Consider the following 25,807-nt stretch of genomic DNA (forward strand, 5'->3'; position numbering starts at 1 on the left):
CGAATTGGGGGTATCTGTTGAATTACCATCATAACTTTGAAAGTTTATGGATCTGATTCATGAAACTTGGACATAATAGTAATCAAGTATTACTGAACATCCTGTGCAAGTTTCAGGTCACATGATCAAGGTCAAAGGTCATTTAGGGTCAATGAACTTTGGCCAAATTGGGGTATTTGTTGAATTACAGCCATAAATTTGAAAGTGTGTTGGTCTAGTTCATAAAACTTGGACATAATAGTAATCGAGTATCACTAAACATCCTGTGCGAGTTTCAGGTCACATGATCAAGGTCAAAGATCATGTAAGGTCAAAGAACTTTGGCCACGTTGGGGGTATTTGTTGAATTGCCATCATATCTCTATGAGTGTATTGGTCTAGTTCATAAAACGTGGAAATAAGAGTAACCAAGTATCACTGAACATCTTGTGCGAGTTATAGTAGTTTTCAAAATCAGCACTGCTGCTATATTGAATCGCGTGATGCAGGTGAGACGGCCAGAGGCATTCCACTTGTTTTTATCATGTGTTGCTCCATATATAACAACAAACATCAAATGGAATAACATAATAATCACATAGAGCAGATATAACACCACAAAATAGAGCATATATCATAAAATACAACAAATGTAACATGTAACATTCCAGTATCAGTCAAATATGAAAATATACAGCAAACCTTACATTATACAACAAACAAAATAGAATTCATCAAATGTGCATGTCCGTCTACACCAACATCTGGAATTTAATCCATTATATTTCTTTTTCATGAGCAAATCTGTCAACACCATGTCTCCGCATTTGGTGATTAGATACCTAGAATTTATACACTTTCTCTTTGGTATGCCAGTTGGTACTGTCTCCTCTCCTGCTTAAACCATATAAGGTTTATTTTTCTCTTAATCCATACTGGTTGTATGCTAATATCATTTTATTCACATTGATGGATATGAATAGTTTGCTCTACCAATTTCCTCTTATTACTACCTTCCTTTGGGATTGTAACATCATTTTAGTTTGAGGTTAACTGAAGATTTTAACCTTTCAGTACTGTTTCAAATGACAAAACATTTTGTTTTTTTGATAATAGCCTCAAATTCTCTCTTTACAGCTTCATCATTTCACCTCCTACCCAGAACTTCTAGTTAATCTATCTTGGTTACAAACCACTAAACATGTTTCAGAACTGTCTGTGAACATAGAAAGTTTGATATTGGTAATCCATTTATTTCAATCCTGTTTATTATTTGAAATTTAGTTCATCTTTGCCTTCTCTTCCAATTTTGATTGGTGCTTGCTATTAATTGACCTTTACATTCAGACTGTTTCAGAAATCTCTTGATCTTATTTCAACCATTTGACCATTTTGACCTAGAGCCAATTTGATGAAGACTCAAGGATTACACTTTGCCATTATGGAAACCTTTATTTTTGTTAGCTACTTTGTTTTTCACTTTCTTGCCTCAAAAGATCAGGGTTCATTTTCAATAGTCAGGAACTTTTGTCTTGATTTCTGTTCATTTGTCCTTTGCCTCTCTTAACCCTCCACCTGGAGTTGGTCGTGCTCTTTCCTCCCTTTTCTTATTTCTTAACATTCCTTTCCATCAATGCAATATTATTTTTTACATGCCCAATGCATGCCACCCATGATTGTGGCATCTTGCCACTCGGTTGTTACTTAATAATTGAATGGACTTTTTCCTGATATAGGTTGTACTGCAAGAAAAAAAAACTGCATGAGGAATCCACACTCTGTACAAGTATTCTGCCTTAATTTGACAAATGGAAGTAAGTGACATAATCAAAATTGAAGTTTTGACATGTTTTCATTTTACAAATTAAGTTTCACTTCAGTGCCAACTTTTATTTTATAAAATATAAAAAATACTTCCCCTGCTTGCTATGAAATATTGTTAGTTTAACCATCATGCCAATGCATTGGTGAATTCTATGTGATCTATGTGAATTACCAACACATTTTGCTCGTTTACAAGAAAATACACTTTCTTTTGTCAAAGTGGTGCAGCATTTGTTCTTAGTTGATCCTTCTAGTTCATCAAAGATTACATTTGATTTGTAGATTATATTTCATATATGTTTTAGGTTATGTAGGTGTATATGTATAAGATTATGGAGTCTATATTGGCATACTTTTATTTTTTTTCTAATTTATTTGTTTTTAATGAATTCCAGAATTTTGAAATTATTGTTAATAGTAATATTGATCAGAAGAGAAAGATTTGAGGCTTTAAGTTCAGTCAGAATGCTGCTGGATTCAAGTAAACCAAAGGTTTACATTTTGTTAATGTAAATCAGATTGATGTCAAGGTAAACACACACAAAAAAATGTGACCTTGAGTTTTCCTTGGATTCATCCCTGTTTACTACAAAACAAGATGGTAATGAATATTTTGCTTCAACATGGCTTTACATGTGTATGTACATATTGCTTTTTCAATTTTTCATGAATTCGTCATAAGTTAACGCAATAAGCTATTATTCAATTTCTTTGTTATTGATAAATATTTGATATCGATTATCATAAAGTGTTCTTTTTCATACTTTGCCTCAATGCCAGTACTTAAGAAATGTACAGTTTTTTATAATAAAGATATCATACAATGATAATATCTTTGTTTAATTTTGTTTGTTTGTTATGTTGATACATGAGTTCTAATTTGTCAAATGAATTCACATTTTATCACAGCAGTAAATACAAAGAGAAAACTCCTTTTAAAGAAAGTTTTATAATTTAAAAAATTACTTAAGAAAAAAGGTATTTTCAAGCTTACTTTTCCTACCAACGGTAATGAAACTCCAAGTAATGTATTTTTTTTCATTATGATAAATTATGAAACTTAATATAGACCGTCCTACATATTTATTAATTTCAGGAACAACCCTACTTCTACTAATTTCTATTTCTGTACAGAGTGCATATTTTTCTGGGGGGGGGGGTGCATACAAGGGTAAGTCACAGTGGCAATTGCCTTTATGGTTTTTCAATTAGTGTAGGAAACATACAATCCCCCCCCCCCCTTGTAGCCTGAATTAACCATGGATGTCCAAAAACCTCATTCTTTTGAAAGACTATTTTTCCCGAAAATAACCTCCAATTCTGTCACTAGAATGACAGAGAAAGAATCTTTTGTTCTAAACATGTTTGAAAGGCTGTGAAAGTTATGAAGCTTTTAGTTTTGTGCATTACCTAGTTGCGGGATGTGCACAAAAAATAGCCCATGAAATACAAAAAATATCCCAAATATGTTATTAATAGCCACAAACAAATTAGTTCCTTCCAAGTTTTCACGCAGTGTAAAGAAAATAAGAACAAGGGAGAGTGAAAATAAAAGTTAGAGAAATAGCTTTGTCTTATATCATTTGTCGTTAAAAGTAAATCAAACTCACCCTGAGGTCATCTAAACATCTTTATAGAAATACCCTAATGCCGCCCCTGTTCATTGTAACTTAACAATAAAGATTTTTGCATTTACTGCGGAGCCGCTCTCAGCAACGCACCAATTCCTTTGACAAAGCAAGTCAAATCGAGCTGCAGGCTTTTGTCGAAAGTTGGTGGACCAGGACATTAGCGTAGTCTCTTGGCTCTGGACGACATATTTGCCATTGTTCGTCCGGTGCAAATCTTCAGATGATCTGCTGTCCGAGTCCACCCACTTTCGACAAAAGCCTCTCGGCTCTCCGTTGTGATTTGACTTGCATTTTCAAATGAATTTGTTGCGTTGTAGAGAGCGGCTCCGTAGTAAATGCGAAAACTGTCATAATATCAATGTGCAACAAAAAGGAAATCTGTCAAACCTAACATTTCAAATATGATTTCATTTCCATAATCATAATACAAAGTGATGTAAATTGGATACAATTTTACAGATGAACATTCTTATCTCGTAAAAAAAAGGATAGAATTTAGCATAAATGGAAATGAGGGGGTCCACTAAAAGCAAATCTTGTAAAGTGTTGATCCCCTTGAAAATGAAAAAAAAAAAGGAAATTGTCGACTTAATCATATAAAATTGTCGACTTAATCATAATCATATTAATAATGACTAAAATAAATGGAGAGGGAAATTTCAGCCAGAAGTCACTGGATCTCACATGCTAACAAGCTACAGTGATGCTCAAAAGTATAGTGAGCCCCAAAGAATACAAAACATGTATAAAGTGTTCAAGTTTTGTGAAGTCCGGATAAAAATTACATTCAATAAAGGTTTCTTTATCTGGGCTCGCCGAACATTTAATTTGTAGTAATGTTGTCTACACTCATCATGGAGGAGTGCATTTTATGGTGGGGTTCACTATATTTTTAGCACAACTGTGTACATAATATGATAATTCAAAAGTGCTTATGACAAATTATCAGTTCATTCAAAGAACATCTTGTTCGAATAATTCTATTTTTTACGTTAACAAAAAACGGTAACGTTACCATGCATGCCTATTTCCGATGAATAATTAAAATAATAATGGGATTCTTTTAATTCTTTACCCTTCCCCATCCTACCAAATTCACCCTCTCTATAGCCCTACTAACGTGACTAAGGTATTTTTCGAGGTCTGAATCTCAACGTCAAAAATTTGTCATCACCCCTCTTCAGTCATATGGTGAAGGTGTAACTTCTTCAATCATGATATGGCTTGCGCTATTCCAGCCGGTATAGCAGTCGTAGGTCCCATAGCCACTACACGCTCCTACACTGAATCCGACTGTCACACTTCCAGTTCCTATCCCAGAGCAATAACCTGAGAAATCGAGGATAAAACATTTCTCGTGAGGTAAACTTTTTTAATGGCGGTTGAAAATGTTACTTGAATAGTTCGCATAATTGTTATTCCATGCAAGCATTTGACCGAAAAAAATAATACAGACATTGATACCTAATAAAATAGCAATGTTCCGTAGTAAACTATATAAGAATTAAAGGGGAATCCAACCCAATGTTTAGGAAAATGAAATATCAGACAAGTTGATAAGTGAAAGTTTGAAAAATATCGGACAAACAATTAGAAAGTTCTAAATATTTAAAAGTTGTAAATATTGGTAATCACTATACCCATGGAGACTTCAAATTGGCCGTATATGTGATGTCATAGTGATGTAAGGCAAGGACTAATCTTTCGTGTACTCCAATACATAAAATGGCTAAAATTTCATTTTCCCAAAAAGTTTTACTTCAAATTATATCTTTCTTTTATGAGGACATAAAACAATATACTACCTGGGTTATATTAAGATTACTGCCCCAGGGGAATGGGTTCCTAGGAGAAAACCACAAATCCCTGATTATTAAAGGTTAAGTCCACCCCTGAAAAATGTTGATTTGAATAAATAGAGAAAATCAAGCAAGTATAACGCTGAAAATTTCATCAAAATCGGATGTAAAATAAGAAAGTTATGGAATTTTAAAGTTTTGCTTATTTTTCACAAAACTGTGATATGCACAATTAGGTGAGTCAGTCGATGATGTCCATCACTCACTATTTCTTTTGTTTTTTAGTGTTTGAATTATACAATTGTTAATTTTTTACAGATTTGACAATAAGGACCAACTTGACTGAACCATATAAAACAATGCTATCTACACATGTTCAGGAAGGAATTAATCATTGTTTCACTTGACAATGAGGAGAAAATTAGAATATTTCATATAATAAAACACAAAAGAAATAGTGAGTGGATGACGTCATCAGTCTCCTCATTTGCATACCGGCCAGGATGTGAATAGAACTGTTTTGTGAAATTAAGCGAAACTTTAAAATGTAATAACTTTCTTATTTTACATCCGATTTTGATGAAATTTTCAGTGTTATGCTTTTTGGATTTTTCTCTTTTTATTCAAATCAACTTTTTGTTGGGGGTGAACTTGTCCTTTAACTCTATGGCCTATGGGAAAGTTGTCCTTGCCCCTTGTCATAATTTACCAAAGAGATATATTACTACTAGTAGTTATATATCTCTATGTAATTTACTTACCCATTTGCCAATTTTAAATCTACAAAGTCTTAGTGATCTCAATTTTAAAGCAGCTATAACTTTCTTATTGCTTGTCCGATTTCTTTCAAACTTTCATCATTCTGTTTAATTTATTTTTCTCCTTTCCAACACAACATCCCCCCACAAAAAAAAAGAATACTTTCCCCTACATAATATATAGCATAGTGGCTGTTGAGATTAGGAGCACTGATGTTTTCCGTGTTTTTCTGGAGCACACTTCTTTCCATGGAACTTTGGTCAGTTCGTTCTTGACCTTTGAAAATATTATTAATGTAGGCCTACACCCAAAACTATCCCTTCTGACCATTATATTTGACACTTAGAAATGATCTGATTGTCTCACCACCCATTGTGACATCTTCTTGTTTTTTGTAAAATGTGTAGGCCTATTTTTGCACTGGCTTTAATATACCAGACTTGACGGCACTCAGGGGTGGGGTTCTGGTTGTCGCGTCAACCCCCATGGTTCTTTTTATAAAAGTGGTCGATTCACACCCGGGATTCTCATCTAAAATTATATTCCGAACGCAAGATCAGGGGAGCGTTTCATCAACATTTATGTCCGACAAGTTGTCAGATCTGACAACTTTCCTTGATTCTGATTGGCTGGAAGGCACAGTTACTATGGTAACTGTCGGATAAAACAAATTTTGTCAGATAAAACGTCCGACAAGTCATTCCATGAAACGCTCCCCATGGGGCCATTTCATGAAAGTACTTTTCGAACGTTTTATCCGACAAAGCCTATTTTATCCCATGTATGGTCACCATAACAGTGCGTCCTAGCCAATCAAAATCAAGGAAAGTTCAAAGTTGTTTGATTCGACAACATGTCGGACGAAATGTTGATGAAACGCTCCCCAGGCCGGAGCGTTTCAGGGCGTTTCATTACAGGACCTGTCAGGCGTTTTATCCGACAGTAACCTTAGTAACTATGCTTTTCAGCCAATCAAAATCTAGAAAATTTACTGTTGTCTGATTCGACAACTTGACAGATGAAAATGTTGATGAACCGCTCCACAGGGCCCCGTAATATAAAGATTGTGAGTGTGATTTATATGATTGATTGCACTGAGTATAGTGTGTATAAATCGGCACAGGTTGTAACTAAGAAATGAAATGAGCATGCTCACCCATCATAATCCTTGGTCGATGTAGATTATAGCTGTCATATCCCGAAGCATATACCACTGCTTCGATCCTATTCGGATTAGAACATTCAGCTCCATTGAAGGTAAAATACCATCTACAGCAGCCCGTCCCTGATCCAGCTAGCCGAAGGTTACCCGAGAAGGAGACGTACAGAGCAGTATCCGAATATTCTTTTGTAAAGTCACACGTCTTGAATGAAAAATAAAATAAAATAGAAAGATAGCGATTCCCCCCTTTTTTTTTGGGGGGGGTGGGGGTTGGGGTGAGGTGAGGTGAAGGTTCATAAAGGTAAACTAGCAGAAGCTCGTTTATTTGGGGGCGTATAGCCTGCATAATGAACAGTATGTTTAATGAACAGTATCTTTCAAAGATTTGCTTTCATGTACAAAATCTTCAGCAAGTCTTTTATTTAAAGATGTTGTGAAATAGATATTCAAGGTTCCCTAGAGCCTGCATCCCTTAAAAATTTAGTGATGTCGAAAACATGTTTCTGCCCGGATTCGAACCAGGCTCTACATTTTACTGACCATTGGTATCCTTATCCATCACTGGGAGTTTGTATCTGACGATTTAGAGCCTATTAAGAGGGCATATAGATGGCACAACAGAAAAAAATCCCAGTATTTTACAATGTCCAAAACGTCTTGTCTTATATTCCGTCTACCTATCTTCCTATCTCCCCCAAAGACACCAGAGTTATGTTAATGTAGCAGTCTACTAACATAATCTATACATATATACATATATATATATATATAGGGCCTATATAAGGGATGATAGCTCTGGGAACCTTGATTAAAATCCTTGTTCTCTATATTCCCATTTATTTTCCAAACATATTTAAATGAGTGTTTCCAATTATAGTTGTGTCGGATTTGTTATTTGACAGTATTATTCTTTCATACCTTTATTTGTCCCGAATCTGTGCCATCATCGATGCTTGACCACGAGCATTGTCTCCAGTTCGAGGTGACAGGGGTAGGTGCCCCTGACTCCCCTTCGGGCCCCAGTGGACCAGGAGGTCCAGCTGGTCCTGGCGTACCCGTGGTGCACTCCTATTATACAGGTAAAGAGAAGATCAAATTGTTATAAAAGAGGAATGTTGAAAATCATCTACGTCCCAGAAAAGTTAATTCATTTTCAGAAAGCAGACATTAATATTTCTTGACTATTTTCTTAGATGTATAGGTATTAATGAGCAGATATTGAAAATACGTACATTAATTTGATTTTATTCTTAAAATACAGATACCGTGCACCAACTGACCTTTCGGTATCTCTTCTCCATTGTTTTTTTTTCACTCATATCATGCGTGGATGAGGAATCATACCAGATAAAAGAGGAGACTAAGCTTTCAATGATTTATGTCATCAATTGTAGTCCTATTCGTGATTAAGTTATGATATACTCGATTTCTGGGTTTCTTGTTTTATTTTGACACGCATTGCATAATTTACCCTGCATTCCTCTTTCTTGTCACAATATACTTTACATTCACAGTTGTATGGTAATGGTCGTTTCATTTTACTTTTTCTGTATCTCAGTCCAATATATCCCTCCCTCGTCCTGTCTCACGTGAGGCTATTTAGTAGTAAACCAAGATCGGTTCGGAGTTTTGGGCATATCTCTTGTTACCTTTTTTAAATTATTATTATTATGTTTTTCTTTTTCTTTCGCCTTGTGGTTTCCCTAAAGGTTACTTCACCTTTTCTTTCATAATTTCAACCGCCTGCCAGATGTGAATACAATTTAGGTCAATCATAAAGTGAGAGTATTGTCCCAAACTTGCCAAAGCAGCAAACCAAACCGAATCAAAATGATATATTTGTCAACGAAAATAAAAGTATTTAAGATAATACCATACGGTCTATATAGGTTAATGAAATTTCAAGCCGCAAAGATAATTTTACCGCGGAATAGATGTCATTTGTAAGGGTTACCTTTATTCTTTGTTAATTAAAAAGTTAATTGAAAATCTGAGGAGAATCCATTTTTTTAATCAAAAGAACCACACAAATTATTCTCTTATCTGAATATTTTATGCTTCATGTAATTAAATCATGAAGGGCTTATAAAAGATTTTAAATTTTCAAATGCTTCAGTCACGAGCGACGGTGGAAGTTGCAACAGAAGTTTCAACAGAACTCGAATTTTCCCTTTTAGTCTTGGTTTTGTTAATCTGGAAAGAAGATGAAGTGCAGTCTTTCTGTCTTGTTTCTTATCGTCTTCAATGTGAACCAGATCAGTGGTAATGGCTTGTCACAGCCTACAGGTCGTGGAGCTGACGTTGATACCGGTAAGTTTGGTTTCTTATAACTACCTCGGGAGTATCTAAAACAAGAAGTGATCCTACCTCACAAACGCAGCCACAATCAATAAGTGGCCTGATATGAATAATTAGGATTTTATGGGTCTTAAAAAGCACATCCTAAGTTTTAAAATGATATATAGCTTATCAAAATTCATCAACAGTAACCCACACAAGTTATGGATTGAATGCAGAAGAAATTCAGTGGGAGTTTTAAAGAACATGGAGAAGGTTTAAGTTCCGAGTTTTCTCAAAAATGAAATGGGCACTTTGTGAAATATTAATACAACTCCAAGCAGTCCGCAAGATAGGATGTCATCAATTGAACTCTTGTATCGTTTCTTTTTTATTCAACTTTACAATTTTTAGATATCAGCAGAATATAGAATAAATAACGCTTTCAGATGAGCTAATTTTCTTCTTCTTCTTCTTCTTTTGAAAGACCAGATAACTATTTTGGCTATTTAAAGCCAGGGTTACACCAAAACCAAATTCTCTCGAATGAATTCGGACTTATTCTGCCAGAATATGGCCTGATTCGGATAGATTCGGAACCTATTCGTCTCTGATTCGGGAGCCCCCCACTGATCTGTACACTATCAGATACTATTCAGATCAGTGGATCTCCCCGAATCGGGAGTATTTTGTTCTCCCTCCCCGAATGCGAGAAAATTCGGGAGGGATTCGGCTCGTTTTGAAATGTTCAAAACCATCCGAATACCCTATAAAATACTCCCGAATGTGGCCACCAGTGGCGTAACTACGGGGAAAGGGAGAAAAAGAGGGAGAAAGGAAGAGAAAAGTATTGGGGAAAGAAGGAATTATTGTTCATTATCTTGTTATATTATATTATAATGATGTATGTTATATTACATAAACATTTTTTCATAACTTTATGAAACACAATTTGCTCAGGGCCTATGTCTTCATTGTTCCTGTCGCTCACTTTGTCTGTTCAACGTGATATATAATCCTGTTGTCCTAAAACCTCCCGTTTTCAAGTCAATATACACCAAATATATTTCCTCGCACTTCGAGATATTATTGTTTTATGTAGTGACATATGCTTCTTTTCCATGACTACTTAAAATGATTGCCCCATTTTAAGGTTTTAATATCAAACATTTTCTGTCCGTGCTTACGTTCGCATTAGTGAACTGGTGAAATAATCTGTTCTTCATGAATTCCTAAAATCAGTCCTTGCAATGTCCCTTTTTCCGATCTGAATATCAAAAAAATTTAACTTGCGCTTCGCGCTCGAATCACTTGATTAGTGAAATACGTATGGTATTAGTAAATTCCTACAAACCAGCCTTATAATGCCCCTCTTCAGGTCTGAATTTCCACAATTTGATTAATGAGATGTGTATGTTAATCATGATTACAATGATTGTGTTTAGATGTAATTTTAACAAAATCAGCAAGCGCTTGGCACTCGCATTACGCGATTGTATTGTGTGTTTAGCAAGACAGGTACGTATCATGATTACAAAAAATTGCTTATAACGTCCCTTTTTTGGTCTGAATATAAAAAATTTCAGCTCGCACTTCGCACTCGCATTATTTGATCAGTGAGATACATATCTGTTTAATGGCACTGTCCTTAAAATGGAGAATTGGAGAATTCGTTTTTGGTGTAACCCTATATAGCTTAAAACATCAGTTACATAATAGGAACCGAATCAGATGCAAATCTATTCAAATATAATACCTAATCGGGTGAATTCGGGAATATTCCGTAACATTCGTGGAGGGATTCGGCTCGTTTTGAAATGTTTTAAACTAGCCGAATACCCTCCAAAACAAGCTTCCAAATGCAGCCACGACAAACTTTGTTCGGGCAACATTCGGGATGTATTTAGATGGAATTCGGGGTATTCTGGGCAGATCCGGACCTATTCGTATTTTTCGGGGAGTAACAGTCTGAATCAAAAAGCCAAATAGACCCGAATATCACGAATATTGTCGAAAATGCCCAGAATGCCCCAAATACCTCCCTGAAACCATACGAATCATTACCTGAATGCTGAATACATGGCAGAACACAGGCGAATGAGCCAAACAGACAAGAATATGGCTGAACGGCAGTCGAAAAAGTCGATTTAGTTCCAGTTCGGACCATTCTGGTGGCTTTTTTGAGAAATTTGTTGGCAGACTCGCTGCATTAGGCATTTTCGTTCCGATTCGGGTCGTCATTTGGCTGTAATCGGAGCGTTCGGGCAACATTCGGCTCGGATCTGGTGACATTTGGCTAGATTCTTGCCAGAATTCGGGTTGGCATTCGGCTTTTTTCGGGATGGCCAAACTTGATACGGGTCAATTCTTGGCGATTCTGCTACGATTCGGGAACTATTCCGGATCTATTCGTCTCTGATTCGGGGAGCTCCCCGAATCAAAGAATAGGCTTCGAATTCATCCGAATAAGGACATATTCGCACCGAATTTATTCGGGAGAATTCGGTTTTGGTGTAACCCTGGCTTTATTATTAAGAAAAAAAATAGGAGCACGGTAAAACAAAGCTTTTACCGTTTTTACATATTTCATTCCTGAAACAAAATAACGAACGTTTTTCTGTTTTAAATTTCAAAAATAGTATGAATTTTCACTCAATATTCCGTTTTTGCTATTTCCTTTTCGAATTCAGAAAAACAAATTATCTAACAGTACCTTGATTGAGGAGAAGGAGGAAGAGCTACAAATAAAGGTTTTTTTTTGTTATTGCTTTTTTGTGTCACAATAGGTCTAATTTGTCATAAGATAGATATGCACAGTATAATATGCAAAGAAATAAACTGAGGTATTACGTATTGAATACATAAGTTAATGATCTTATGTTGAGAAACCTATAATATTTACGATAAATTGAATAACATGGAAGGGGTATATAGTAAAGCGTTTACATGTATATATTTAGGGCCTACTATATTCTTTGATTTCTCCTCCTGTAGATATTGACGTAGAGGAAGCTCTTTTACTAGGAAATCGTAAGTTGAATTTCATTTTAATCTTTTAATTTGATATTTTTATTGAATCAACAAAAATAATAGATGATGAAGAAGAAAAGATGTGAAAGAATACAAATAAAATAAATGAAATGAAAAATAAGATAAAGAAGAAGAAAACAAGAGATGAATAATTAGAAGAAGAGGATGATGAAGAAGAAAAGGAGAAGGGAGAAAAGATAAAGGAGGAGGAAAGAAAAGCAAAATAATCGAACTTATGAAAAATATTGGGTGATGCTCTTTATATTATTGTTATTATACTTGTTTATTTCTATAGGGCCTATTTATCTTTGTTATTATATAAAATACATTTGATAAAATTGAAGGATATAACATATTTTGTGTTTACAGCTATGTCATAATTCTTGTTCTTTCGATGTTGATCTGGGGCCCATTTCATAATTATAGAGTTACAACTGTTGTATCTTTACTACCATGGCAACAGGGCTCAGCAGCCAATCAAAATCAAGGTTTCCATAATAGTTGCCATAATGGCCAGATTACAACAGTTGCAAGTCCTTTATGAAACGGAGCCCCGGTGTTTTCCTATTTCTATAGCTATTGACGTGGAGGAAGCAAAGTTTGGGAGTGGTAAGTTGAATCAAATCGGGAGGATTCGGGATAATTTTGATCTCCCTCCCCGAATAAGAGAAAATTCGCAAGGGATTCAGGAACATTTGTGGAGGGATTTGGCTCGTTTTGAAATATTCAAAACCCGCCGAATACCCTCCAAAATACTCCTGAATATGCCCACGACAAATTTCTTCCTCGGACACATTCGAGATGTACCTGGATGGAATTCGGTTCGATTCTGGGAGGCATTGGGCAATTTTTGGGAAGTCAATTCTTGGCAATTGCCAATTGTGCTCCGTTTCGTACCGATTCGCCTCTGATTCGGTCCGAAATTATTCGGGAGAATTCGTTTTTTGGTGTAACCCTAAAATACCTCCACGAATCCATACGAATCAGCACCTGAATAGAGGGTAGAACACAGGCAAATGAGCCGAACAGACCTATTCAAACATGAAGATTCAGACCTATTTGTATATAATAACAATAATAATAGCTGGATTTATAAAGCGCTTTTTCCAGAGGATACAAAGCGCTGCTTTTATTACCCCGGCTTTAGCTCGAGCTACCATCACCGGCGCTCAGTGCATGCAAGGAATTAATCCTGCCGGGTACCCATTCACCTCACCTGGGTCGAGTGCAGCACAGTGTGGATAATTTTTTTGCGGAAGGAAAAGATGCCATGGCTAGGATTCGAACCCACGACCATCTGTTTGAAAGGCGAGAGTCAGAACCACTAGACCACGACGCGCCCACCGTATAACGGTCTGAGCTCTACGCGTTAATTTTTGGCCATATTCGTTCCGATTCGGGTCAATACTCGGATCATCATTCAGCTGTAATCGGAGTAATTGGATAACATTCGGCTCGATTCGGGACACATTTGGTTCGATTCTTGCCATAATGGTATTCGACTTTATTCGGGATGGCCAAAATTGATTCGGGTCAATTCTTGGCGGTTCTGCGCTGAATCGAATAGGTTCCGAAACGCTTTGATGTCTTGAAAACTAAGAAGTGTTCTTTCATTGGGTTGATAAATATTTGCCATTGTTATTCCATGAGAAAGATTCCTGTTCAGAATCTTAAAGTCCATATTGTTACAATCAGGCCCGAATAACAATCGAAACGACAGCTTATTGGCTATTTAGATAATTACTTTTCTGATTTCTAAACAGAAAAAGGAAATAAGAAGGCGCGTTCAATTTTCTGTTTCGTCAAAGCGAACCCCCCCCCCAAAAAAAAAAAAAAAACAGAAATACGAAGCGAGAATCTTAATTCAATTTTCTGTTATGTCAAAGCAAAACAAAAATAAAAGTTAAAATATGGAAGAAACAGTAAAACGGAAAAACGAAGCATTTTACCGTTTTTACATATTTTATTCTTCGTTTTTGCGTTTTCCTTTTCTAAATCAGAAAAACAAATTATCCAACAGTACCTTAATTGAGGAAGAGGAGGAAGAGCTAAAAAATACGAAGTTTTAATTTGTGTTTTTGTTATTGCTTTTTTCTGTCACAATAACTCTGATCATATTTAGTTGTAAATAATGTGATTTCACCTAGATTATGACTTTATGATGCCATAACACAAATATATAAGTGTTTACATGTATCAATGTTTATCTTATTTCTCCTGTAGATATTGACGTAGAGGAAGCTCTTTTACTGGGAAATCGTAAGTTGAATTTAATTGCAATCTTTTAGTTGGAGATTTTTATTGAATGAACAAAAATGATAGAAGATGAAGAAGAAAAAGATGTGGAAGAGTGAAAATAAAATGAATGAAATGAAAAATAAGATAAAGAAGAAGAAGATGATGAAGAAGAAAAAAAGAAGGGGGAAAAGTAAAGAAGGAAGAGAGAGAAACAAATTAATTGAACTTATGAAAATTGAGTGATGCAGCCCTTTCTATTTGTGTTATTATATTTATTTTTTCTTATTTATATATTTATCTTCGTAATGTATAAAATACGTTTAATGAAATTGAAAGATATATCATATCTTGTGTTTACAGCTATGACATAATTCTTGTAATTTCAATGTTGATCTGATGTTCTTTTTATACCCATCTAGCTGTTGACGTAGATGAATCTCTTCTACTAGGAAATCGTAAGTTGAATTTTATCGCAATCTTTTAATTGGATATTAAAAAAAATAAAATGAATGAAATGCAAAATAAGATAAAGAAGAAGAAGATGATGAAGAAGAACAAGAGAAGGGAGAAAAAGTAAAGGAGGAGGAAAGAGAAGCAAATTAATTGAACTTATGAAAATTGAGTGATATTATTCGTAATTGTATTATTATATCTATTTATTCTTTTTTATGTATATAAATCTTTGTTAGTATATATGAAACATTTAATAACATTGAAGGATATATCAAATCTTGTGTTTAAAGCTATGACATAATTTTTGTAATTTTGATGTTCTTTTATTTTTATACCCATCTAGCTGTTGACGTAGAGGAATCTCTTCTACTTGGAAATCGTAAGTTGAATTTCATTTTAATCTTTTAATTTGATATTCTGATTTAATGAACACAAATAATAGAAGATGAAGAAGAAAAAGAAGTGAAAAAAATAAAATGAATGAAATGAAATGAAAAAAAATACGATAAAGAAGAAAACAAGAAATGAAAATTTAGAAGAAAAAGAAAAGGGAGAAAAAATAAAGGAGGATAGAAAAGCAAATTAATTGAACTTATGAAATTGAGTGATGCTCTTTCTTTTTGTGTTATTATATTTATTTGATCTTATTTATATATTTCTCTTCGTAATGTATAAAATACGATCTAGAATTCTTTTATTTCTATACACATTTAGCTGTTGACGTAATAGAATCTCTTCTACTAGGAAATCGTAAGTTGAATTTCAATTTAATCTTTTAATTTGATATTTTGATTGAATGAACAAAATTGATAGAAGATGAAGACGAAAAGGAAGTGGAAGAATAAGAATGAAATGAAAAATAAGATAAAGAAGAAGAAAACAAGAGATTAATAATTAAAAGAAAAAATTATGAAAAGGTAAAAGAGAAGGGAGAAAAAGTAAAGGAGGAAGAAAGAAAAGCAAATTAATTGAACTTGTGAAAATTGAGTGATGCTCTTTCTAGTTGTGTTATCGTTTCATTCATTTTTATTTATATATTTATCTTCGTAATATATTAAATACGTTTAATGAAATTGAAAGATATATCATATCTTGTGTTTACAGCTATGACATAATTCTTGTAATTTTGATGTTGATCTGATGTTCTTTTATTTTTATACCCATCTAGCTGTTGACGTAGAGGAATCTCTTCTACTTGGAAATCGTAAGTTGAATTTCAATTTAATCTTTTAATTTGATATTCTGATTGAATGAACAACAATAATAGAAGATGAAGAAGAAAAAGAAGTTAAAAAAATATGAATGAACTGAAATGAAAAAAAAATACGATAAAGAAGAAAACAAGAAATGAAAATTTAGAAGAAAAAGAGAAGGGAGAAAAAATAAAGGAGGATAGAAAAGCAAATTAATTGAACTTATGAAATTGAGTGATGCTCTTTCTTTTTGTGTTATTATATTTATTTATTCTTATTTATATACTTATCTTCGTAATGTATAAAATACGATCTAGAATTCTTTTATTTCTATACACATTTAGCTGTTGACGTAGAGGAATCTCTTCTACTAGGAAATCGTAAGTTGAATTTCAATTTAATCTTTTAATTTGATATTTTGATTGAATGAACAAAAATAATAGAAGATGAAGACGAAAAGGAAGTGGAAGAATAAGAATGAAATGAAAAATAAGATAAAGAAGAAGAAAAGAGATTAATAATTAAAAGAAAAAATTATGAAAAGGTAAAAGAGAAGGGAGAAAAAGTAAAGGAGGAAGAAAGAAAAGCAAATTAATTGAACTTGTGAAAATTGAGTGATGCTCTTTCTAGTTGTGTTATTGTTTTTATTCATTCTTATTTATAAATTTATCTTCGTAATACATAAAATACGTTTATCTGATGTTCTTTTATTTTCATACCCATCTAGCTGTTGACGTAGAGGAATCTCTTCTACTTGGAAATCGTAATTGGAATGTCATTTTAATCTTTTAATTTGATATACTGATTGAATGAACCAAAATAATAGAAGATGAAGACGAAAAGGAAGTGGAAGAATAAAAATGAAATGAAAAATCAGATAAGAAGGAAACAAGAGATGAATGATTACATGTAGAAGAAAAAGATGATACAAAAACTAAAAAAGGGAGAAAAAGTAAAGGAGGAGGAGAGAAAAGCAAATTAATTGAACTTATGAAAATTGAGTGATGCTCTTTCTATTTGTGTTATCATATTTATTTATTATTATTTATATATTTATCTTCGTTATGTATAAAATACGATCTGGTTTTCTTTTATTTCTATACACATTTAGCTGTTGACGTAGAGGAATCTCTTCTACTTGGAAATCGTAAGCTAAATTTCAGTTTAATCTTTTAATTTGATATTTTGATTGAATGAACAAAAATATTAGAAGATGAAGACGAAAAGGAAGTGGAAGAATAAGAATGAAATGAAAAATAAGATAAAGAAGAAGAAAACAAGAGATTAATAATTAAAAGAAAAGGATGATAAAGAAAAAAAAGAGAAGGGAGAAAAAATAAAGGAGGAAGGAGAACCAAATTAATGGAACATATTAACATAGAACATCTATTATTGTGTTATCAAAATTATAAAAAAATAAGAGGGGAAGGGGGGAGCGCTAGAAGAAGTTCTAAATGTAATGTAATTAGTTTAGCAATGAATTTAATAACAATGAAGAAGTAAGCTAGTGTGTTTTCAGTTATGTCATTATACATGAACTATCATTTTTATTTGGTATTCTTTGTTTTCTACTCTTATATGTAAACTTGTAGTTTCATACCTAGGAAGTTTAAATATCATTATAATCTTTTAACTGAGAAATATGTTACTGTATACTGCCCTCTCACGTCGGGTACACAAGTACTGACGGGGAAAGTAAATGCATCACCACCTCTTTTTTATATGTTGTTTTTATATCTAGAATGATCGGAGGGACCTTCTTGGTCGATTTGACGTCATACTGCTGTGTAAACTCTCATTACCATAGTTACCACAAGATGGAGTCACACCCAAACCAAATTTAGATATTCTTCTACAATATCAGCAACATGAAGTAACACAATTAGTTTCTGTAACGTGTATCAGTTTTAAATGAGAGCATACGTGAATGGAAATAATAAAAAAGACTAGTATTGCTTATTCGTGGCTTATTAATTTCAACTCTTTATTTGAAATATGAGATTCTTACACTGTAAAAACGTATTCAAAAATTGTTAAGCAACACCGTTTAAAGCCCCCTCACACCTGACCGAATATAGGCGGACGAAGGGTGACGTACGAATGGGGAAAATGCATACGAATTCAACAAATTCAAATAAAATTTCCGTCAAATCATGCGATCAGTAACTATTATGACTATTGTCAAATTTTATTCCCCAGATATTATCGGACAGGTTAAAGTGTGTTTTACCATGGTAATTCGAAAAATTTATGTATTGCAATTGGATCCAGCAATGTAGCCATGTAGACTCAAAAGTACCCCTGTCCCTTCAGGGTTGATAATGTAGTCTCATTTTGGTCATCATTACTATTTTAACAATATAATGAATAGTGATATTTACTCATTTTATTAAGGTTTATGTTTTGCTGAGTATATTCACGTTTCCATCTATACATATACCTCGAAAGAAAGAATAAATTATTATAGTTGCAATGTGTTTCATAATGGGAAGTATTTTAATGTCAAAAGAGATGCGACAAAGTCAACCATAATTCTTCTATGATTTTGACAATTAAATTTGTTGAGCAGGTCCATAACTATACAAAGACTGTTTGTTCCTTGTAATCGGTATTGTTGTATGTTCGTATGTGTTTGTGTGTTGGGTGTTCTCTCTGAAAGACCTATGGGTGTGCGAGAGTGTGCGTGGGTGTGTGTGTGCATACCAGGAAGTGTCTATGTAGTTGTCGGACCAAAATGTTGATGAAACACTCCCAGGTGTGTGTGTGTGTATTTGAGTGTATCAATCAGATATGATTATTAACGTCTGGGACCGACCTTTAGCGTCACCATCCGAAAGACGTGACCAGGGCTCGAACCTCGAACCTCTGCATCAATTTGTAATTTCCCCACAGCTTGGATTACAGGCGTACGCCACAACGCCCAAGTGCGTTAGTGTGTCAGGTGTATTTGAGAGTGTACGCCTGTGAGGGTGTGCGGGTTCGCGCGCGTGTGTGAAGTGCGTGAAGGGGATGGGAGTGTGTGTATGTGGTTTTTTTTTTGTGTTTTTGAAGGAGTCACGGCTGTAAATATCATAGATACACATGTTTAATAGCAGTAAACAAAAATCCTATGAAATAAGGATTAACTTAGAGACTGACCATCAAAATGTAATTTTGACCGCTTCATTTTAGAAATATATAAATGTGTAGAAAGATTGTAATGAGACCTCATTCGTCACCTGAAAAACTGAAAACAGCCCTAATTCTTCCACCAGCTGTAGTTTAAAGAAGTGAAATGAAATTTCTTCACCATTTTGGCAAAGGAAGCCAGTAAATTCCATACCTAAAATCAGTTTTAGATGGTGAATCGTAATGTATACACGTTTGCCAATCGGCTTTATCAAATGACAAATCTTTAAATTCTGTGAATTGGATTGTCTCGAATAACTGCATTTTGCCTTCCTGTTGCAATTAAACGTGTAACGCGAGACGTAAGCATCAATATAGAATAAGTGTGGGTGTAATAGTTGTTTGTCTGGGTGTGATAGAGATTAGAGAAGGGTGTGGCGACAAACATTAATAAAAGAGGAAGTAAACCTGTATTATCAGAGGCAATGTAAAATAAGTATGGTTGCATGAGAAGCAAAGAGAAATAGTGGTAAGATGCTTTGTGCATTTAAAGAAAGTGATCGCGGTGACGAATCACAATTTTATGATATTATTGAAGTTTCAGTATCACACTTTATTTCGAGTAACATTAATTAATAGTTTAAACTATTTATCAAAGTATATACAAGTATTATACAAAAAATAAAAGAGTACTTTCTTGAGCCATATAAACCAAAACTGAAAGCACATCTATCATGAGATGCGATTACAGCTCATTAGGATGTTTGGCAAGATCTGTGCTGTACCATGGACCCTACCATGGCTGTACCAATGCCAATATAAAATCCTTATTATGACAGTTGGTGCATTTAATGCCTCATCCAGCGTTTTTGTCTTTTGCAAAACCATAAGCAACGAAGAGAAGACGTGACGAGAGTCTTTGTTCGGTTTCAAATTTAACAAAGCTTTGATACACGTGGTATAACTACTGGAGCTTCACCGAGAAGTTCTTTACAGAGTCAGATCAATTTCAACGTTCTCCCCTCTGCTAGGCAGCAATTTCGTTTCATTTCATTTTAGTGAAGAGAAACCAAGGTCATTTCATTTTAGTTTGGTGAAGGGAAATCTGCAAGACTTTTATCACGACTCCTTAGGGAAACTCGACCTTGAATATTGAATTGCATTCTGATTTGCATATGAGTTAATTATTGCTTTGAAACCTACCGATTCTCCAGATTTTCTCCAACTTGAATCTATTACATGAACGTCAGTGTCATGTCAAACATATCGTAAGACGAAAACAAAATTGTAAATTTTGTAACAATGGATCATCAATTTGCACAACTAGCGCCATTTAAGGCAACACTTATGATGTGTTTCGTCGTCAGTTTGGGAATATGTTGCAATATTCTACCAATGAATATTCTTCCAAACAGTGACGTTGTTGTCGGAGTATTGAACTCAGATGACTTAGCTTATACCATATCGTGTGTTGGGGTGATTCTCCTCGCACTGTTTGGAGACATCATCATGGTTCGGTTCATTCGCGGCAAGACTGCGTACCATCAGGCTCAAGAAGTATTTTGGCCAGTGAGTTGCCGCCATTGTGCCAAGGCAGTCGGTTTTCAGATAATGGAAAGGAGTCCTGATAATGTAAATACATATCGGCCATACCAAGACAATAATCTTGAAGAATCACATTCCTGTATCACGCAGAGCCCGGATACTCCTGATGATCATCATCATCCAGCTTGTCCTGGGATAGAATCACCAAAAACACATGATAGGAAGACAGTCCTCTTCACTGGGTGCCAAGATATAATGACGGATGAGAACCACGCTATGCCTAAATCAACTGATAGCCAATCTCTCACTGAAAATATAGGTACCAAGCATTCTATGTTTGAGGACTACAAGAAAGTTCATGATAGAGTATCCCAAGGCCTACAAAACACCCACGATGGGGATTGTCATTCTGCACCGCTGTTTAAGAGACCTCACAAATCTCTTTTGCAAATTTACACAATACTGACGTTCGTTTCCATTGCTAAAATCATCATAGTGATTATCGCTGATATCATGTGCATCTTGCAACCACATGAAACATACGGTAGGAAAGTCTCATTCGTTGCTCAGGCGGTTGTAAATGGAACGTGTGGAAGTATGCTCGTATTATCACTGATATTTTTGAACTCTTATTACGACGCCATCTTCACCAGAAGCGGGAAATTTTGTTACCCTATTGGATTCATGTTCGCTGGTTGTATTTGGCTTATTATTTCCCAAATAGGATCTCCTTTCGATTCTTCTGACGATGAGCAGCCAAAGCAACCGTGCAAATTGAACGGAAGTTTCGGACAACTTGTATTTGATTTTGAAGATACAACGGTCTCCTTTGTAGGAGAATGTGGAATAACCGCAGGTGGCATCTTTTGGCATATGTGGAGCAGTACCTTACCAAAAGGCGTTTTGAAACTCTCACCAGATGCCACTCCTTCATTTGAATATGTGCCTAAACAGCATTCTCAACCAATTTGGAGGAAGATCTACATCTTTGTATCAAAGTGGATAAACTATCGAAAACCGTTGCACATCTGCGATTCCATTTCTCAAACTGACATAACATCCTTACAAGTACATACTAATAATAGAAAACGGGATCTGAATAAATTTATTTTGAAACTGTTCCTGGGACTTTTACTTCTTGTTTTGATCAATACAACTACTGTGCCTTTTCTGCGATGGGATAAAATCACTTCACAAAAATCCCGTTTCTATTTAATAAGGTGTTGTGAGATCGCGTGCGGCATTCCACTCATAGGCACACTCCATTTCCAATCGTTTGTCACGAACAAAAGGTCACAAAGTTTCCCCATGAGAAGAGGAATGTCAGTGCTTAATGGACTGACGAGTAGTGATCGCATCCTGCTCCTTGGGTGTGGCGGTATATTCATTCTTAGCTTATTTCGCGTCTTTGGGGCTATCACGTTCTTGATCTTTTCGCAAAATGTATCTAACGACGATCAGATATTAAGCTACTTCATGATCCTATTTGCTGTCTTTAAGATTTACGTGACTTGGCTCATGACGTCATTCTTGTTCATAGCACAACGTCAATATTTTGATGACATTCAGAAGATTAAGTGGACTTTAATCTGTTCCATGTGCACAGGAATGTTTAGCGTCACCGTTTGGGTATTGGGAAACACAAGCATTCATCCATGGGTTGGATTACAATTATTCATCGGAAAGGAAAATGGGTGGTATTTTGGAAAAATTATGGACCCCCTTGTGAGTTTATATGGTATCCATTCTTCTTTAGTTGCACTTAAGACATTAAAAGAAATATACCATGAGGGAATGCGTGTTTGCGACAAGAAAGACAGTTTCTACAATTTCGCATAGACATTATACCATTGTATATACCCTAGATTATCTGTATGATATTGCTGCATAAGCCCAACACTTTCCGAGTTGATCTGCTTCTCTTAAATGAGTAATGTTATGCATAATTCACAGAAAAATTGCATGTTATTTACATTACGAATCATAATTGCATTTATAACTGCAATTGTATGAATTCATTGTGAAAAAAATCAATTACCTAACACTGTAGAATGCAATTGATTTAAAAGAATTCCTAGTCTCGTGTAAAAGTATAGCTCCGCCTTTCTGGCAAGCTTCAGTCGACCGAGGGCTGATGTCAGTCGCTGCAAATATCTTGTAAATTGAAGATATTAGGGAGATTTTAATTAGCGACGTAAGGAGAATTCAAGAACATGGTAAATGTATTGCAAAATGCATGTCAAAATGACAAAGAACAGCTGGGAGTTCTTTGCCGAGTATTGGTGAACCAGAACCGCAGTTTCACAATAAGTTTTATAGCTGACGATTTTTTTTTCGCTTATCCAAAATCAAAGAGTAAACTGTCGTTTTTTAGTCTCTAATTGTCGACAAAGACTCCTTTTTTGTTCTTGTCACACTGGGTATTTGGCAATATGTTTCCTCTATTCTCAAATCCATCGTACGTCGCTGAGTGAAAACAGGGTATTTTAGCAATCACTTCACAGACGCTTTCTATAACGCAGAGAATCTTTTGTCAAAAACCCTTTATAAACAAAGCAGCCTTCGTTGAAAATCGGTGAATAAAAACAGCATTGCCTTCTTTGACTCTCGGCAAAGGACGTGTTTGCAATTTTTTCCGGTCCGAATCTTAAGACGATGTGGTGTCCTGGTTAACCAACTTTATTGTGATTTTACGGGCATTTCAATAGATTCTCAACGTTGAAATGAGCGTCTGCGAAGTGGATGCTAAAATACGCTACTCCCATATACATGATATATATATTGTGAATACGGTGACACCGCCGGCGAAGAGGGGGACACCACTTCTAGCAGAGCCTTGCACTCAAGTAATCCTGGCGGCACACACTTTAATGTAGTGACTCAAGCAATAGATTTTAATTGGCTGATGAAATTTAAACGATCAATTTATTGTTCAATTAAATTCAAGTGAATATTAATTTTCTTACCATTTACATTCTTGTTAGAAAATAAAGAATATGAATTTATAAATTATGTGTACTGGAGAAGGTAATAATTAATCATCGGGAACAGGAGCTTATGACGTGATACACCTGTAATACTTAAACTAAACAACATATTACAATAAAATGCAATTTCAAAAAGTTACCAGTAACTAACAATACCTTCATTTATCATTTATTCACTTCTTTTAAACTGTAACTTAAACGAATTAGTTAATCCAAATGCATACATAATTATGTATTTTGTAATTATACTGTTGAGGTTCTTTGTATATAGTAATTGGAATATACACTTATGTTTTGCAATTATACCGTTGATATTCATTTTATATTGATATGTTTTGATGTAAATTGGAAATAAATTGATTTAGTTGAATTCTGTATATATTTTTAAATAAAACAAGTATTATATTGTGTTTAGGCCTGACGAAGAGCAGCAGAACGGAAAGCTTGTGTGAATAAAAATTAGGAAAAATTGTATTGATATTAATCGATAACGATATAGCTTTGACCCTTCCTGGACAATTGCCTTTAATATGACTATAGAATGGCTGCTGTCCGCTAGTACCAATTATTATAATAGTCATCCTTTGATTTTTTTTAACAGTAACAAAGCATTTTATATGTTGAAAGCTATTGAAATTATATCTGAATTTATGATTCACGGGGGTAAATCCGTGACGTCATGCTATTCAAGTGGGGGATGGAACAATAGATTATCCCCCCTGAAATAGGCGTGACGCAAGGATTTACGCCAGTGTTATGATTGATATAATGTTGTCTTACCTCAAGAACGATTCGACGTCTGTACACCTCAGGTTGTTCTATGCTCACAATTACTTTTGATAAGTAGCAACACAGAAGAAACACAGTACCAAATCGTCCACCTATGTTCATCTCTGCTATATTTCCTAACGAATTTTATTGAAAATGTACTCTAAAGTCCAAGTATAGATCCTATTTTGGTAAAAGCACACCTTTTGGTAAAAGCAGACCCTAGCTGATAAACCGTTTATATAGAACGTCTTTGCAAAAATGATGATATATGGCGCTAGATTACACCAAGTATGTTTACTTCTCCTTTTCATTTAATGAAAGTAGACAATTTGCACAATCATGATGGATCGATTTATGGCTATATTCTTCAAGATTCGTAAACAAAAGAAAGGTGTTTCTCGGTTCTTTGGAAATCGATAAGGGGCAGATTTTTAAATGGTTCTCCATAGAGTTTTTGTTTGATATAGTCTCAGGATCTATACGCACTCGAAGGTAGGGAGATATCTCCGAGTTTCACCCTCCAGTAACATGATGTAACATCTTCTTTTCGTTGTTGTGTTTTCATTCTTAGGTCTGGAACAAGGCAGAGCTGTTATTTATGGTTACACCATCATAAATAATACCATGTTATAGGTTGATATATGTGTGCGTGTGTATATAGTTAGGCCTTATAAACGGACACGGGGACGTATTATTTTGGACACTGTCAGGCTAAGAGACACCTTTCTTTTAAAGTGTCCGGTTTAATGTTGTCGCCAAGTAGGCCCTAAATGAAATTGTGTATTAACTTTAAATGACTATTTTCGGACCTATGAATTTCGTTGCTGTTGACTATTTCCGGTTTGATCCTCCATGATCAAGGCGTCTTTTGGGAATATGGAGTCAGGCGAGTTCGCCAGAACTTTCAAATATATGGTTTTCTACAGGAAAGGATTCCTGTTACTCCTCAAAGGTTCAAGGTGAGCTACGTCCTTACATCGCGGATACACAAAGCAGAGCGATACTACATGTATAGACGCCGCTTTTCCGACGGCGGCGTCGTCAACATGAA

General features: G+C 34.8%; 2 protein-coding genes across 10 annotated transcripts; one reads left to right on the forward strand and one right to left on the reverse strand.

Moving 5' to 3' along the window:
* Positions 1 to 4,550: 4,550 nt before the first annotated feature.
* Positions 4,551 to 8,691, reverse strand: LOC129284309 (collagen triple helix repeat-containing protein 1-like). The gene is made up of 4 exons (XM_064106241.1): positions 8,626 to 8,691; positions 8,073 to 8,222; positions 7,149 to 7,356; positions 4,551 to 4,763 (listed from the first exon to the last, which is right to left on the reverse strand). The coding sequence occupies exons 1-4, from the start codon at positions 8,689 to 8,691 to the stop codon at positions 4,615 to 4,617; spliced, it is 573 nt and encodes a 190-aa protein (XP_063962311.1). The 3' UTR covers positions 4,551 to 4,614.
* A 577-nt stretch (positions 8,692 to 9,268) lies between these two features.
* On the forward strand, positions 9,269 to 18,931 carry LOC135153265 (300 kDa antigen AG231-like). 9 transcript variants are annotated; one of them, XM_064095753.1, is made up of 12 exons: positions 9,269 to 9,464; positions 12,426 to 12,461; positions 13,038 to 13,070; positions 14,685 to 14,720; positions 15,119 to 15,154; positions 15,496 to 15,531; positions 15,867 to 15,902; positions 16,321 to 16,356; positions 16,690 to 16,725; positions 17,073 to 17,108; positions 17,457 to 17,492; positions 18,087 to 18,931. In XM_064095753.1, the coding sequence occupies exons 1-12, from the start codon at positions 9,359 to 9,361 to the stop codon at positions 18,089 to 18,091; spliced, it is 468 nt and encodes a 155-aa protein (XP_063951823.1). In that variant the 5' UTR covers positions 9,269 to 9,358; the 3' UTR covers positions 18,092 to 18,931. The 9 variants fall into 9 exon arrangements, with proteins under 9 accessions (XP_063951823.1, XP_063951828.1, XP_063951824.1 ...); XM_064095758.1 differs by lacking the exon at positions 17,457 to 17,492; XM_064095754.1 differs by lacking the exon at positions 17,073 to 17,108.
* The last annotated feature ends 6,876 nt before the right edge of the window (positions 18,932 to 25,807 follow it).

This window comes from Lytechinus pictus, chromosome 2, assembly GCF_037042905.1.
Source record: "Lytechinus pictus isolate F3 Inbred chromosome 2, Lp3.0, whole genome shotgun sequence".
NCBI classification, from domain to species: Eukaryota; Metazoa; Echinodermata; class Echinoidea; order Temnopleuroida; family Toxopneustidae; genus Lytechinus; species Lytechinus pictus.